Source organism: Camelina sativa, chromosome 17 (assembly GCF_000633955.1).
Source record: "Camelina sativa cultivar DH55 chromosome 17, Cs, whole genome shotgun sequence".
In the NCBI taxonomy this organism is placed as follows: domain Eukaryota; kingdom Viridiplantae; phylum Streptophyta; class Magnoliopsida; order Brassicales; family Brassicaceae; genus Camelina; species Camelina sativa.
Genome location: NC_025701.1, coordinates 562229 through 578626, shown reverse-complemented (window position 1 = coordinate 578626; position 16398 = coordinate 562229). Strand labels below are relative to the sequence as shown.

General features: G+C 38.9%; 5 protein-coding genes across 6 annotated transcripts in view; 1 reads left to right on the top strand and 4 right to left on the bottom strand.

Moving 5' to 3' along the window:
- Window positions 1–5490, bottom strand: part of LOC104754337 (K(+) efflux antiporter 1, chloroplastic) — a 6921-nt gene extending 1431 nt beyond the window's left edge. Inside the window, exons 1-17 of the mRNA XM_010476501.2 lie at window positions 5348–5490; window positions 3678–5205; window positions 3404–3575; window positions 3229–3319; window positions 2910–3046; window positions 2760–2819; window positions 2547–2666; window positions 2358–2426; window positions 2205–2270; window positions 1982–2071; window positions 1674–1778; window positions 1458–1586; window positions 1086–1295; window positions 833–982; window positions 612–665; window positions 427–485; window positions 110–176 (exon numbers count right to left, since the gene is read on the bottom strand). Coding sequence (XP_010474803.1) covers window positions 110–176; window positions 427–485; window positions 612–665; window positions 833–982; window positions 1086–1295; window positions 1458–1586; window positions 1674–1778; window positions 1982–2071; window positions 2205–2270; window positions 2358–2426; window positions 2547–2666; window positions 2760–2819; window positions 2910–3046; window positions 3229–3319; window positions 3404–3575; window positions 3678–5125 — 3027 coding nt within the window. The 5' untranslated portion in view covers window positions 5126–5205; window positions 5348–5490. The remainder of the gene's footprint in view (window positions 1–109; window positions 177–426; window positions 486–611; window positions 666–832; window positions 983–1085; window positions 1296–1457; window positions 1587–1673; window positions 1779–1981; window positions 2072–2204; window positions 2271–2357; window positions 2427–2546; window positions 2667–2759; window positions 2820–2909; window positions 3047–3228; window positions 3320–3403; window positions 3576–3677; window positions 5206–5347) is intronic.
- Window positions 5760–8334, bottom strand: LOC104754335 (LIM domain-containing protein PLIM2b-like). 2 transcript variants are annotated; one of them, XM_010476499.2, is made up of 7 exons: window positions 7969–8334; window positions 7432–7685; window positions 7159–7352; window positions 6934–7033; window positions 6814–6836; window positions 6582–6671; window positions 5760–6213 (listed from the first exon to the last, which is right to left on the bottom strand). In XM_010476499.2, exons 3-7 carry the CDS (start codon window positions 7291–7293, stop codon window positions 5944–5946), a joined length of 618 nt encoding a protein of 205 aa, XP_010474801.1. In that variant the 5' UTR covers window positions 7294–7352; window positions 7432–7685; window positions 7969–8334; the 3' UTR covers window positions 5760–5943. The 2 variants fall into 2 exon arrangements, with proteins under 2 accessions (XP_010474801.1, XP_010474800.1); XM_010476498.2 differs by having other exon boundaries at window positions 7159–7685.
- Window positions 7828–12384, bottom strand: LOC104754336. The gene is made up of 14 exons (XM_010476500.1): window positions 12140–12384; window positions 11853–12054; window positions 11648–11722; window positions 11469–11567; window positions 11327–11367; window positions 10990–11103; window positions 10680–10794; window positions 10398–10588; window positions 10200–10319; window positions 10033–10113; window positions 9655–9890; window positions 9362–9401; window positions 9166–9273; window positions 7828–8411 (listed from the first exon to the last, which is right to left on the bottom strand). Exons 1-14 carry the CDS (start codon window positions 12242–12244, stop codon window positions 7965–7967), a joined length of 1974 nt encoding a protein of 657 aa, XP_010474802.1. The 5' UTR covers window positions 12245–12384; the 3' UTR covers window positions 7828–7964.
- On the top strand, window positions 12533–15310 carry LOC104754329 (tRNA-specific adenosine deaminase 1-like). Its single transcript, XM_010476492.1, has 10 exons — window positions 12533–12734; window positions 12823–13152; window positions 13244–13378; window positions 13501–13614; window positions 13794–13963; window positions 14043–14119; window positions 14217–14336; window positions 14420–14507; window positions 14695–14809; window positions 15243–15310. Exons 1-9 carry the CDS (start codon window positions 12578–12580, stop codon window positions 14800–14802), a joined length of 1299 nt encoding a protein of 432 aa, XP_010474794.1. The 5' UTR covers window positions 12533–12577; the 3' UTR covers window positions 14803–14809; window positions 15243–15310.
- Window positions 14875–15886, bottom strand: LOC104754331 (actin-depolymerizing factor 10). The gene is made up of 3 exons (XM_010476493.2): window positions 15744–15886; window positions 15341–15606; window positions 14875–15247 (listed from the first exon to the last, which is right to left on the bottom strand). Exons 1-3 carry the CDS (start codon window positions 15744–15746, stop codon window positions 15094–15096), a joined length of 423 nt encoding a protein of 140 aa, XP_010474795.1. The 5' UTR covers window positions 15747–15886; the 3' UTR covers window positions 14875–15093.

Sequence of the window (16398 nt, the reverse complement as noted above, 5' to 3'; positions counted from 1 at the left end):
TCTTTTTTTTTTTTTTTTTGGCACAAGTGAAGTAATAATTCAAATGCTGATCTAATCTGTAATTGTCTAGTGTGTCTTTTTCTCTTTTTCTTTTTGTGTGCGTGTGTACCTCTCTACTACCAGCGTCTCCGAAATAAACAGGAAGATCCAAGGAACGCCCGATAGTCACTCTATCACTGTAGATTTAAATACGAGGTTTTAATTTCAGGTAAGCACAGAATGTGAGAAAGAGGCCAGGTGCAATCTTGAAACTAGACTTATAAAGCAGAGAGATTCAAATGTAATCTCAGCGTGTGTGTGTGTGTGTGGAAATTACTGATAGTCCCCACATTTCCAGATTGATACGAGAACAAAACATTTGAAACCTACTTTAGCCCACAAAGATTATCTGACAATAGAGGCAATGAATAAGGAACGTAATGTTACCTGCTGACATCGAGGGCAACAAATGGGATAAGTCTTTCCGAGAGAAGCTGAGCGATTATCTACAAGTTACAAACAAAAAATGGTCATGAGGTTAGATACTACGACCTATCCTGTGAAGCAGACTATCTAGAGAGAGGTTCTCATATAAGAGCATAAACTAAAGAAGTTCAGATAGTGTATTAAACCTGCCCAACTCGACCAAATCCGCAAATAATTATGTGATCTTGCAAATCATCCGTCTGCAAATAAAATCAGACAAGAAAAAAATACACTCATCAGTCGGTCTTGTAATGAATTTCTCAATTAGAGAACGTGTGAGCTTCACTGAATTCAGGTGGTACCAGGATTGATGGATTATTTCCTGACAGAGTTATATATGCTATAAACGAAACATCATGATTCCTACCTCACTCTCAACCGGCAACAAACTTCGAACATCATGCAACTCAAACCGAGATGCAATTAACTGGCCACCAGCAGCTAACCAAGGTGTGATAGCCATTGAGATTCCCACGACAAGAAACAGCAACGAAGATAACTGGGGAGACATTATACCCTGAAGAAACAACCACATATTAGGCCTACAGGGATAAAAGGTAGTTGAAAACCATTAAGTTTTGAAGAACATTGGTGCTTATATACTCATGTAGATGACAAACCTGATTGACAGCTTCTCCGAAAGCAACAAATGCAAATTCTCCCCCCGGGGCCAGAAGTAGCCCTACCCGAATTGCAGATATTATTGAAATGCCGAACAATTTGCCCATAATCACGACTAACATAGTCTTTCCCACTATCAAGAGTCCCAAAGTTCCCACTATCACAGGGAAATTAGAGAGAAGTAATTTCGGATCAATAGACATGCCAACCTGAAATGAAAGGAACTCTTTTTGTTAGTTTTTATACCTGTGCTTACAGTTGATTACTAATATCAGGATCTTACTAAAACACAAGTAAGTCTTACTTTTCACCATCTATAATTCGTGATTCTTTCCAAAATATGGATACAGTTATAAGGAAAGTTATGTTACCGTCATGAAGAAGAGTCCCAGTAAAAGACCACGATATGGAGCAATATCTGATTCCACTTGCAAGGAAAATTCTGTCTCTGCAAGGAGTAGACCAGCCAAAAACGCTCCTAGTGCCATGGAAAGTCCAGCCTGATTCATAGAAGCGGAAAAATTAGGTGACGGAAACGAATAGCATGTCAGTAAAATAGTCCAATACCAACAAGGTCACTGTCATACCCTGGCTGTCAATAAACTAGTCCCAAGAATAACAAGAAGCGTGTTGGCAGAGAATATCTCAGCGTTTCTGTTTTCTGCAATTTGCTTGTAGATTGGTCGAAGAAGCTGTATGCCACAAAATGCCATAGATTAAAACTCTATTGAAACAGATGAACTGAGTACTGGAAGTAGCAGTGACAGCACAGTAGTTCATGAAAACATGCCTCTTCCTTTTGTAGCAAATCTAAAACATTCATCTAACAAGTTTGGTGGTAATTAACTTATTTTAATATCCGGGATCTCAAAAGTTAAAAGTATCTGAGCCTTACAAGACGGCCACCAGCAATTATGGCAGTAATAGCAACTGCTGCTTTGACTGCAGCAAGCCCAAGAGCTTCAGCGATGGCTTGAAATCCAATCTGTAAACAGCAGCTAGTAACTTAGCATTTTGCTAGCACTGATACTTACTAGACTTCCTTTAGTATATCTCGCATAGTAGCAATTTCAGCACATGGCATCGAGCAGAAAAAGAAATCCTTGAGATGAGCTTACCCCTCCTTTCGATGAATTAGGTGAAATAAGTGGGATGAGAATCAGTAAAACAACAACAGCTAGATCCTGTGAAGAAAAACAACAAACTGATGAGAAATGCCTCAGCATAGTTGTCGTTACAAAAGTACAGAATTAACTATGTTCTGAACCGACCTGGAAAAGCAAGACGGAAAATGAAGCCCTTCCATGTCTGGATGTACTCTCACCTCGTTCTTGTAGAACCTGAAAACCAGGTACATTGTTTCTGTTCAACCATAGCGTCATTGCATAAAAATCATGAAAGGGCTGTTACAGACTTTCCTTTCATTAAGACACCTATGTGAATACAACCAAAAAGGTCACCTGAAGGACAACAGCAGTGGAGGACAGTGCCAGGCCATTTCCAATCACTATTGCCGCTGGACCAGCTTGACCAGCAACATAATGGGCAATCAATCCAACTACAGCTGCTGTCAATAGAACCTAGATTTCAACAATAGTAGTACAAATTAAGCATGTACGTATTGTAGTAGTTGATAAATAATGGGGAATGATATACGCAGATCTACATATCACCTGAGCGGAGCCTAATCCAAAAACATATTTCTTCATGGAACTCAGTCTTTCAACAGATAGCTGTCAAATCAAAACAAAACAAAATTTGGCTTTTCGACCAAACACAATTTGAAAGCAACAGGATACACAAACATATATCAAATAGTATACCTCAAGGCCAATGTTGAAAAGCAAGAAAACAACTCCAAATTCTGCGATGGCCCTGGTCCCGTGCACATTACGGATTATCGAAAGACCATATGGACCAATCAGAATTCCAGCTGCCAAATACCCAAGAACAGGGCTGCCTATACATTGCAGCAGATGAAGCCATCAAGATGGCACATAAATCTCTATGCAACATGATTGCGAGACCAGAACTGAAATTGTTTTTGACTGATGAGAACATGGAAATCGTAAAAGTTTTGAGGGAAAGGGATAACAAATAGTGGTGCAATGGATAAGAAACAAAAAAAAGAATCCTACTTACCTCCAGGAATCTTCTGAAATAAAGGCACAAATATGACGCTTGCCAGCAGTAACCACAAAAAATCAAAAAGGGAAGCTTCTTCCTCATTGACCTAATAATGGTAGAAAGTTTCAGCCTGCAAAGTACATTCAAAATAATGTTCACTTTGAAAAAAAACAAGAACAATCTTTAATACCTCCTGGTGAGGGAGCATCTCAAGTAGTTTTTTAATTCTCTTGGGAATTTTTTGCACTTGCCGGATCAATGGCTTCGTACTGGAAAAGCCGTCTTCTGTACTAGTGCTGGTAACATCTGGCTGTTGAAGCAGCTGATTGTTTCCCCCTACTCCATTGGAGTATAATGTCAGTCTGGAACGGATAAGAAGAGCATATCAACAAAAAGACTAAACTTTAAGTACTTAAATGATCCTACAAAAATTGACGAGAGTAAGAGTATATTTTCAAACTGACCCTGCTCCAAGAAGTGCAATCCCAAGAACTAGCTTGGGCCATTGCTTTTTGACAGAATCAACCAGACTCGCAAACACTGTGGCGGTCCCATCTGGATTGGAAGAGAAGAAAGATGCAGAAAAGAAACGGGAGGATTTATTAAAGGATGCCTTGGGAGAATTAAGAGAGGAACCCTCTTTTGGCTGGTCTTTCTCCTGTTTTTTGGTCTGAACATTGATCTTTGACTTTTCAAAATCTGCTTCAACCACTTTAGAAGACTCTATATTTGGCTTTCCATTCTCATGATCGCTTGACTCATAAGGCTGAGTTAGTTTTTGAGTCTTCTGACCAGCTATATCAGGCACAAGATCAGATGTGTTCTGTACCGCTAATAAATCATCATCTTTAGGTGATTCTTTTTCAAACTGAAGGCTTACAACTTCAATATTACTTGAGAGTACTTCCTCATCCTCGACAGGAGCTTCTTCATCGGAGAGTTGGGTCTGAGTTTCCTCTGGGGTCAGAGAAATGGAGAGAGACTTTTCTGCTCTCTGCAAAGCGATCTCTGCATCATTAACGCGTTGGGTAGCCTCGAGCTCAAATGCTACAGCTTGCTCAGCGAGTTTCATAATGTTAGCGACATCCTCCTCGGCTTTCAAGGCATTGATCTGTATTGTCTCGGCGAACTCACTCAACTTGTCCACTTCCTTCTGCAGCTCGTCTTTTTTGCTTTGCAGAGAATTCAGTTGGGCCTCACAATTTGCTAAATTCACTTGGCATTCTTTGATATCATCCTTAGCAGCTAAAAGGGCATCCTCTTTATCGTTAACATCATCTGTTCTCTCATCAGTCTCTTGTGGAGTATCATTCCCTGAACCAGCTGCTTCAAGTGATTCTACAATAACCTGAAGCTTAGCCTCAGCAAGAGATAAGGCCATAGTAGCCTTATGAAGAGCTTCTTTAGCAAGAGATTCCTCATCGACGGTATCTCGAATGACATCAAGGGTTTTGTTAACGTCATGCCAAGCAGTAGCAGCTTCATCCTTGAGTGCAATGGCTCTTTCTGAGAATCTCTGAGCCTTTTCCTCAAACATGGTACTGTTAAGTCTAGCAACTTCCAATTCTTTAACTGCCATGTGTAGTAGCTCCTTGAGCTCCTCCAAACTCGCGTCTTTATCTTCATTCAAATCTGTACTTTCGGAAGATTCCCCAATTCGATCATCACTATCTAGAGAATCATTGCCCTGACAACTTAACCTAAACCCAAAACCTCGGAGGCGAGTGCCAAGTAATGATTTTTTTGGGCTAGAATGCAAATTATGACTATAAAACCTTGTAGAGAAACGAAGACACGAGTGCACTTTGGGAATCCTAGTGCTGATGATTCCTTTGGGATTTGAAAAGCAGTAGTAGTAGTAACTCGCACCATGAGATAGAATCGGCTGTGGAACAGTAGACGCAAATTCCATGTCGAATCAATTCAAAAACTAGAGCTTTTACTTGGTTCCTCGAACCTTCATATATAACTAAACACCTGTATGACCTGTCTCTGGAAAATTCCAGGAAGCCACATCATTCATATAGGTATCATCACACAATTCAGACTTGAAAATCAAAAATACGGCGAGAAGCGAGAAAGAGAGAGAGAGAGAGAGAGAGAGAGAGAGAGAGAGAGAGAGAGAGAGACTAACCAATCATTGAGAACTGAGAGTACGAACAGATGGCGTGGGCTCGTCTTCGGTTCCGCTCCAAACAGAGTTTTTTCAAATGTTTTTCTCAGTCAAAAAAAAAAAAGGAAAAATTCATGAGTTTCTCGCCAACCAGACATCATCATCATCATCATCATCGTTCATGGTATTTTTGGTAAGGATTATTTTCCCCGATATATTTACGAAAACACCCTGCGCTTCCCTAAAATAAATGAATGATCCACATCACCCGATAACCACTTGGTTTAATTTTATCCGGTATAACCCAATTTGCTTTGAACCGAATAGATTAGATGATAACAATACCGTATTCTTTCACATACATATAAGAAAAAAACTATCAGTATATCGCATAGACCATGACCATCCCATCAGTAAGCAAGCATATCACTGATCACTCTGTCAAAAAATCATATTTGTTGCTTTTCTCGCCCGTAATATATTATAACGTGATCAATAATAATACCAACGAATCAAAAGAAGAAGAAAAAAATCATGTCTGGACTCTTGATTATGGAAACAACTCATTACAAATAAAAATCAAATCACACAACACTCACTCAACAAGAGATATATATTCAAGACTGTGAATCGCCGTTTTCTTCCTTGGTCTCCACTGCGATATCTTCCGTAGCCTCTGCAGGAAGAATGTTGCCTGAGGCTGTGCGACGGTGGTTCGTCGCTTGGAGCACGTGAGCGTAGTTTCCTTTCTCCATGAAGAGTTGGTTAAAGTGATGCCGACAATAGAGAACGCTGTCTAGGGAGGCGTAAGAGGAATGAGTGAGCGTACAGCCACCGTGAGCGCACCGGAAACATGTCTTATGGAAGCATTCTCCTTCCATTTGTACCTGTTAGCAGCAAATTAACCAAATTCCCTATTAAACCGATCAATTCAACATTTTATGGAACCAGCAACAACCAAGTACAACGTTCTGATATCGTATCCAATGTAAACTAAACAGACCAAAAAAAAAAGTCAGTTTTTCTTTTCCTTTCCCGTTTGATCTAATCTAGTAATAAATCATATGAACCGAATAAATCAAAGGACATGGAAAATAAAACCCCCAAAACTGAAATGCCGAGCACATAAAATTTTGTGTTTCTACAGTACCAGTTCGTTGCAATTTTGCTTAAATTTACAAATCTACAAGTTAGGGACTTGATGGTAAATATTTGGATAAGGAAGAAGATGTAAAAAAAAATGCAAAATACCAACCTTTTCAAGAGGGTAAACAGTTTTTTCGCATGCGGCACACTTGTCTTGTGTTCCACAGAAGATGGAAGATATCTTGCTGGGAGTCCTAGTCTGTAATGTTGAAATTATCAATGCAGTCAATTTTCTTTCAGATCCTATTTATTCGTCCAATCATTAAAGAATGAAAAATGAAAGATTGATACGCATAATTATCATATAGAATGATCATTGTACACATAAATGATGAACGTACCAGCTCAGGCTTCTCAGTTTTTCCTGATAAAAGAAAGAAACTTGTTACGATCATGATGATTTATTTGATTGGAGAAAAATAAGAGAGATTCGAAGTTGGAGATATATTATAATAATGAACCTGGTTGAAAATTTTTGCTGAAATTGCCAGACTCCTTGAACAATTGCTCAAAATGAGTCTTGCAGTACAAGACTCCGTCCATGGAGGAATAGTTGCTCATCTGCCATCAACGCATAAATATTGTTTCCATGTTTGGAATCTTTGATTGAATAATATGATCATAGGAAAACTGAACAAGAAATTTGGGAACTAAATGATCCCTTGTATAAGAATAATGCAACATACCACAAGGGTTCCTTTGCAATGGGTGCACCTGAAGCAAGACTTGTGGTAAGGCATCCCTTCAATGGACAACATGTCCACCACATACACTGTCTTATCGCAAGCATTGCATTTGTCGAGAGTTCCTGTGAAAGACATTTTTCTGTTTTTTTTTTTGTTTTTGATTTTCTTTTGTTGTTGTTTCCTTCTCCAAGATCCTGATTAAAACAGGTTAGAATTTATTTTAATCAAATCAAGAGGTCATCTGAGGAATTAGTTAAAGAAGGAAACCTTTACCTCAGACAAAGGAGGAACCTGCGAAACTTCTGTCCTCTTTTATACGAAACCTTGTTGCAATTGTGAGGCTGTAACGGAGCAAGTTTTTTTTTTTTCTCTCTCTTTTTTGATTTTGCAAAACCAACGAGATAAAATTGGGTGGCAACGTGATTGGAGTTGAGCAAAAGAAGGGTTCTGGTTTCTGACAATTTCAACCCATTAAGGAACGTTACTTTAAGCCAACTGTCTTGAGGTGGTGCAACCCATGTCAGGTCCTGCAAAGGAATATAACAACCTAACATTATACAAATATATAATATTCTTCTTCAATAAAATAAAATTGCTTTTAATACATCTGTATGCGTATCTATCAAGATACCCAGTTGTAAGTTGATGCAATTTTAATGAAATAGAAAGTGAAGCACCACTAAGTCGATTTTCTCTTTTTCCAATATCTTAAGAATTATAGTGTAGTTCAAGTCTCTCTTTTAGTTAACATTACCACACGACACAATATTTGAATAGAAAAACCTGATATGCAAAGTAAAGTAGTCTTACAACACAACTTGTTGACACAAGATGAGATCTGAGATTGTCTTTCCGTGTCGATCGATTCTCCTGGAACAGTTGACTCCACCATCTAATATGTTCCGTACGACAACATTCAAAGCATGAATGCCTTTAACATCATATATCTCTACAGACACATTTTCATCGATTGGTTTTGCATCGGTTTCAAGAAACGGAGAGGTTGATAACAGAACTGACATCACATGTTTAACCCATTGAGGAGTAATGATGAGTTTCAGACGATCGATATCAGGGGAATAGTGTGGGATTAGTGAGAAGTTTATGTCGTTTCCTTTATCACCTGCCCGGCTATGAGCAACAGAGTAGAGTGGGATCTTTCGGCCAGATGGAGCAGGAGAGTGATGAATTCCAGATAAACCCGTCCACTGATCACCTTTCGTTGTTTGGTTATTTAAATTTTTCTTAGGGATCTACAAATGGAAGCAATACCAAGGTGTTTAGCACTTAAGTTTAGAATGCTTTCACAATTTCATCCTCTAGTTTTGAACACAGATACGTACAGAATCTCCATACACAATAGATTGATTCACTAAGGAACTGGATTCAGTTTATGATCACTACGATTATCTAATTTTGTCTTAGCACTTAGCGTAGTATAAGATAGCTGTCAACAAAGAAACTAACCGGTTTGAGCAAGTACTTTCTCACTAACCTTTTGGATTTTCTCTTGAGCAACTGGATAATGATTTTCAGGGGTCACTGACTTTGATGTGTTGGTGTGCTGAAGTCCAGTTTTCCAGATTACAGATTCACGGCTGACCTAGATAATCAAACATGTAACATCAGAAGCCAGGATATGATTTATGCAAGGCTATATTAGTTACAACTTCACGATAGAGACGACATACCAAAAGCNAATTCCAGATAAACCCGTCCACTGATCACCTTTCGTTGTTTGGTTATTTAAATTTTTCTTAGGGATCTACAAATGGAAGCAATACCAAGGTGTTTAGCACTTAAGTTTAGAATGCTTTCACAATTTCATCCTCTAGTTTTGAACACAGATACGTACAGAATCTCCATACACAATAGATTGATTCACTAAGGAACTGGATTCAGTTTATGATCACTACGATTATCTAATTTTGTCTTAGCACTTAGCGTAGTATAAGATAGCTGTCAACAAAGAAACTAACCGGTTTGAGCAAGTACTTTCTCACTAACCTTTTGGATTTTCTCTTGAGCAACTGGATAATGATTTTCAGGGGTCACTGACTTTGATGTGTTGGTGTGCTGAAGTCCAGTTTTCCAGATTACAGATTCACGGCTGACCTAGATAATCAAACATGTAACATCAGAAGCCAGGATATGATTTATGCAAGGCTATATTAGTTACAACTTCACGATAGAGACGACATACCAAAAGCTTTTCAAGAATAATCTCTATCTTGTGTCCGGTACTGCATGATTGCAAATAATTACAAGGAGTCAAGCCAAACCAAAAAGACCTTCCAGCATCTCATATGCTCTATTTTAACAAATATCAAGTTTCGGTACATTGAGATTGCCATGATAAAAATTATCAGTCTGCATAATCAGAGATAAAAACAGAACATGCTCTAACTTGTCAATAATTAAGCATTCTGTCAAGTCTATAAGATATCTGAAACCATCAGGATCTGGTACTACTGTAATGCTACAATAAGAAATTACCTAATTCCACCACCACCAGCTGGTCCATTTGTATATAAAGCATTGAACTCTTTCGTTAAGTGGACTGCATGTTCTTTCAGTTTGAATAGACCATCCATACGTAATCTAATATCTCCACATGACTGCCAAGATGATTCAGCGTCGTTGTTTGTCGCCTTCAAGCTATCAAGCCCAATCACATAAGAAAGAATGCAGTGGTTAACACCAGGAATGGTTTCTTCCATCCAAGATCGAACCTGAAAAAAAAGCACACAGTAAAGTATGTATACACTTTATGAGAAATGAAAAATCCATTATAGGCATAACAAGGAGTCATTTCAAGCAAAACTAGTGCTTAATAATGCTACTACATCATAGACATTTTAACCAAAGGCACACCAGAAACTCTGAAGCTTTAGCACGCTGAATAGATCCATGCCCTCCATAAGATATTTCTCCCCATCCTTTCCAACCACACTCCTGCAAAAAAAAGAACGAATTATAGAACTCAACATATGTTGTTCTTTAGTATCAATCTAATAATACCAACATTTTCTATGGATAACCTTTGGAATCAACCGCAAAAGTTTCTCAGGCACAGCAGTGTTAGCAGATGGTTTTGCTCCACTGCATTGTATTTTGCAGTCTGAAAGGGGAAGGAAAGAAACATCTCGAACATCAATCACCTGCAATAAAGATTTTCAAATCAACTGTTTCCGTTGTTGTTACAGTTGTTTCTTCTAGCTTTTGTACCGCTAACTTACCACATCAGGTGTAATGTAGGCACTAGGATCAGCAATTTCATACAGAAGTTGCTCGGCGCAAGTACTGGTATTTAAAATTCCACCAGTCCCTTCAGGCTTTGATACATATACTTTCCCGTCATGGCCAATTTCTGCATAAGGAAGTGACACATCCTGGAGGAGAGGGAAAGCCAAGTCTCTATAATGGTCACCTAAAGAACAATGAAGAACGAAATGACCATACTGAAAATGAAAAACAGCAGTCCATTATTTCTTCCCTGAGCCAGTAAGCTTAAAACACACCTGGATGCATGAAGTATCCACCAGTGAGCTGACATCCGCATTCCAGAAGGTGGCCAGCAAGAGTTCCCTGAGCTAGCAGCTCCAAGTCATTCCAATTCCAACCTAGTTCATAGACCTAACCATACAACAAGGAAATGATCAGATTAACGAACAGAAACGCCTCTTGATACGAATTCAAGCCAAAGGGAGACAAACGATGATTATAAAACTGAGATGATAATGATATGCAATCCGAGTGGTTATCTGGTCCAACAAGAAAATCGTCCTGGCTGTCAAATATCAGATAGTTGGACGGATAAAAAGTCCTCACCATTGGTGCTAAAAACAAGGCAGCATCAGCCACTCTTGAAGTAATTATCACGTCTGGTTGGTACTTCTCCAGACATTCAACAATAGGAGCTGCTCCAAGATAAGTGCTAGTACCCTTCAACAAGGAGAATAAAAATTTCAGGACAACCACAAGGAGGAGCTAAATAAAACATGGTACAGTCTGAAACTCTCTACTCCTGTGACATATAACCTACAGCCCTTCAATGTACACATAACCATGTGTACGCATCTTCTAGTCTATCAAAATAGCAGTCACAAGCTGATAATAATACCCCATTTGACACATACGATCAGGAGTACGAGAAACAGAATCCTACCCCGGTAGAGCAATATTGACCGCAAGAAGATGATCCAGAGCCTAAATAAGATTCAAAAGACAATGGTTAGACACACTTATAATACACAGAACACTATCAATAATATATCTCCCAGGAATGAAATGAAAGTAGCTTCCATAACCTGTTTCAAAATGCACCTCATGAGCCACAGCGACGGAAATTGTGAGCCCTAGTTCACTGGCTACCTGGAGAACCTTCTTCTGAGCCCCAGAAGGATCAACTGTATAAGGAAAAAAACACGAGAATTCAGATTATCAGTCAGAACAAAAGGGCACCATTATATAGAGTATAAGCTCTTACTTGCACCCATATTAGTGATTATACAAGTGCCTTTCTCCACAGCCAAAGGTAGTAACAAATGCATCCACTCTGAAACTGTACAGCAGGAGGAAAAAAATGGTTGAAGTTGATGAAGTTATGAAACAATCCTACAAGCCAATTCTAGCAACTAGATGATAGACTACTAATTTTCAACAAAACAAAAAAAAATCAAACTCAAACATACCACGAGGGTCGAAACCGTCACCGCCAGATGACATAGAGAGCCAGCGATCAGCCAAAGTTCGCTCGGCTAAGCACTCAAGGACAAGATAGTGAAGGTCTTCAACTCTCTGAAGCAGTTTGAGAGCCGCCAGTGGCCTATCGCCGCCGAATCCAGCACCACATCCGACGTAAACCGTCTCCTTTCGCCTCTTCGGGTTCTCCCTCTGAAATTTAAAATCAAAATCATAACCACCACCAAGAAGCGGATGATTCTCAAAAGTTGAAGTAACATTCAATAAAAAATCTTACCAACTTAATCACACAATCGCTGAGATTCTCTTTACCGTCCATGAGAGAGAGAGTAGTAGTAGTAGTAGTAGAAAACCCTAAAACACCAGGAAGTGGAGAGATCATGCAATTGGATCTCTCACGGATTGCTTTGAATCCCCGACGTCGATGATCACAGATTGAGGAATTTGAATTTTGGGAAAGACGTCAAAAGAAGCGAGTGGGAGAGGAGTGAGAGAGTCCCTTGAGTTTTATTATGCTTATTATCCCAGCCACCACCATTAGATTAAAGAAAGTGAAGAACTTAACTTTAATAAGTAATTTACTAAAACGGTCCCTAAACTTTAAAATATTTTTCACACAGGTCTCTTTCTTTCTCTACTTGAAAAGGTTTTGCCAAAATAATTAGGATCCGTTTCGAGTAGAAGAAATAGAATCAGAGGGACTAGTTAGTAGGCAATGGAAGGAGAAGGATTCTGCAGCAGCGACTGGGGAGAGATAGTAGCAGAGAAGGTTGTGTCGGCTTACATCTCTCTCCCGAAGAAGGGAAAACCTCAAGGACGTGAAGTCACCGTCCTATCCGCTTTCCTTCTCTCTTCTCCTTCCCAATCCAAAGGTCTCTCTCTCTTCGACTATTTTTGCTTTATCCTTTGGTTTCCTTCTGCTGTTTCGATTTTTAAAGCTAATTTAGGGTTTATGTGCAGACCTGGAAGTAATAGCGTTGGGAACGGGGACCAAGTGCGTTAGTCGGTCGCTGTTGAGTCCCCGTGGAGACATTGTTAACGATTCTCATGCCGAAGTTGTCGCCAGAAGAGCTCTCATGAGGTTCTTCTATTCCGAGATTCATCGGATCCAGCAATTCACTTCCCCCGATCAGAGGCGGACATGTTTTAATAATGATGCCAAGCGTCAGAGATATGATGATAGCGTAACAAGCTCGATACTAGAGTCAGCAGACCCAAGCTCTCCTGGAGAAGTGAGTTATAAGCTCAAATCTGGTTGCCACTTGCATTTGTACATTTCTCAATTGCCATGTAATCCATCAGCTTCTTATTCGTTTTTTGCTTCTTCTCGTTTCAATAATGTCGTCTGGCACTGACCATTTTTTTGTTGATATTTATATAGGTGGTTATGCTTCTACTAGTTCACCCTTGTATGCCCTGAAAAATATTCCATCAACACAAGTAGATGACGACTCTGTGTTAGTTCAAGGCTCGTCTGGACGTTCTCATGTTCCAGAGATTGGTAATAGCAACAAAGGTATTGAACCTCATTGTTGCAAGAATTTGTTTTCCCTGCTTGCCTTTCTCTTATATAACAGCTATAAGATAGCGGATTAGACTGATGTTGTTATCGATTTATTTTGGATGTCTCCATTTCAGGTAATGGCTCACAAGTAGGAGATATGGTGCAAAGAAAGCCTGGTCGTGGTGAAACCACACTCTCTGTTAGCTGTTCGGATAAGATAGCTCGATGGAATGTTCTTGGAGTTCAAGGTTTCCTCTCTACTCTGCTAATGTTTTTGCAACCTCTTCTGTACTTTTAATTGCATCAAGCATATATGTCATGTGATATCTTGTGGGTCTATGCTTGAAGTTTGACAGAGAACTTCTTTTGTCATTCTATATTTTCTTATGGGCATTTTTCTCTCTCTCTTTGTGTGTTCTTACTTCAGGGGCACTGCTTTCCCAAGTCCTTCAGCCTGTGTATATTTCTACCATCACCGTTGGACAATCTCTGCACTTTCCTAATAGTTTTTCTTTGGCTGATCACTTGCAAAGGTCTTTGTATGAGAGGATCCTTCCATTATCGGATGAGCTTCTGACTTCCTTCCGTTTGAACAAGGTTTCATCAGCTTCTTTATACCAGAGTATCATGTAAATTGCAGTAGTTACTTGCATATGCTGTGCTAATTCCTTTTCAGCCACTGTTTTTTGTAGCTCCAGTACCACCATCAGAATTTCAGCATTCAGAAACTGCTCAAGCTACCATAACATGCGGGTTAGTTTTCAATGCTCTCAACTCTAAATCACATGACAATGACATATCTTTCTCTTCTTTCTTGTTACTAGGTGACGATGTATTTGTTGTCTCTTAGGTATTCCTTGTGTTGGAACCATGCTGGGTTACACGAAGTTATTCTTGGAACAACCGGTAGAAAGCAAGGCACCTCAGCTAAGGGAGCTCTGTATCCGTCGACTCAATCATGTATATGCAAGTAAGAAGAGGAGCCTTGTTATCCAAGCACGACCTTTCTTATTTCTAGTTGATACCATAGTCATCTGTTTTTTTTTTTTCTAGACAGCGGTTACTTGAACTATTCTTGAAAGACGCTCATGGACACGAAAATGAATCCTCTAAGTCAATTAAAACTTATCGAGAACTGAAGGTACATGTGATATTGATTATTTTCTGCTGCTTCATTTTGATTTAACATGCTTCCACTGGTACTACTTACATACTAAAGTGTATGAATCATAGCGAGTGTTTGACATGCATTCCACAAGATTGCGATACTTTTCTCTGGTTTGTTGTGAGATGGTTTACGTTTTTTTGTTTGTTTTAATTCTATGCAGGACAAAGCTACGGAATATTCTTTGATGTCGAAGATTTTTAAAGGAAAATATCCATTCAACAACTGGCTAAGAAAACCCTTGAATTACGAAGATTTTCTGATAGATTAGTCTTGAGGTATGTCTTCCTATTTGCCCTCTCTCTCTCTATCAACCTACCTTCTTTGCATCATTAGTTCATTATCGTTTACAAGTTGCTAAATTTGATAACTTTGTTTAGGGAAGCAAAGTAATTAACTATTATTATGATGATTACGTTCCAATAATAAAAAAAAAGAGTTGAGACCATGAATCACAGAAAATTCAAAGAGTGAAGAATGTAAAACGGGAAACCCAAAGAAAACAAAAGCAGATAATATGAATTTGACTGAAACGAACGAATGAAGATGGAGTATGTTCCATTCAGAGATTGACTCGTCCCTTGATGATGTCGAGGCTCATCTCGCTAGGATCTGTTGCTTGCAATTCAACTTGAATCCCATCCATTTCCCTCTTGAATCTGTCCTTGGAGCTTGCATACAACATCTTACTCCTCACTCTTGATGTATCAGGTGACCTGAAGCAAGTCGATGTCTCAGTTATCACAAAGTCTACGTTTCCAAATCATTAGAAGAAAAAGAAAAAAAAAAACAGGGGAAAGGAGCTGTACCATGCGATGAAAAAGATCTTGCTCTTCTGGCAATTCTCAGGAGTGGTGAAATCAAAGTCATAGACAGCATATCGGCACTCGTCCTCTGGAATAGATCCGGTGAAATCGTCGTAAGTTTCTTCTGGATTCCCAAGCTTGTCTATCATAACTTGCTGAGCCTTCTCATCGATTTTGAAAATAATGTACCTATAATTCCTCTTTGCTTTCAACTCCAAGAATTTGAGCTTGCACTCATCGCTTACATGCATCCCAGAAGCTGAGTTAGCCTGCACAATCGAACACACGCATAGTGAACTAATATGATCACAACATATTACATGATTGATTGATTGGTGATATCATTGATCCATTGATAAAATAAAAAAAACAAAAAAACAAAAAAAAATGAGATGTAGGAACATACCATGTTTTCTGCTGGAAATTGGGGGCTTGATGATCTGAAAGTAGAGAAGGTAGGGGGGTGGTTTTAGAGGGTGAGAAGAAGGAATAGACAAGTAGGTTTGGTTGGGTCGTTAGGCTGGTCACGTCTTAAAACCAAGAAGACTTTGATGCTGTCACGTTGTAGCCATATTTACTTCATTAGAAATATTAGAGGGAGTCTATATATTATATTCACGCTACACATCATAATTCACATGTATATGTATGTTGTGTATGTAAAGCACATGTGGTGAAGTTCGTTTGTGTTCCGGGCATAATTGGGAAGTTGAGGAGGTTTCATGATGTACATGTTTTATTTCTTTTTATTAAATGTTTTTGACTTTTTCTTTCCTCACAATTTGGTTGTAGACTTTGCTAATTTATTCAATTTAGCGGGAAAACAATAACTAGACTTTCGAGTTTGTCATTTGTTTTTGACAACGAGTTCGTTATATATTTCTCCAAAGGGGTTTTGCACTATGAGAAATTGCAGCTACTATCATTTGAAAAAAAAAAAAAAGGGTTTGGCCGAAAAATAAACAAAGGTTGCATCGATGTCACTTGACAACAGTATAAAATCATAGGTTTGTGAAAATGTTTTGCAATTATTTTGTTTTCGGCGGCAGAGTAGAAAAAAT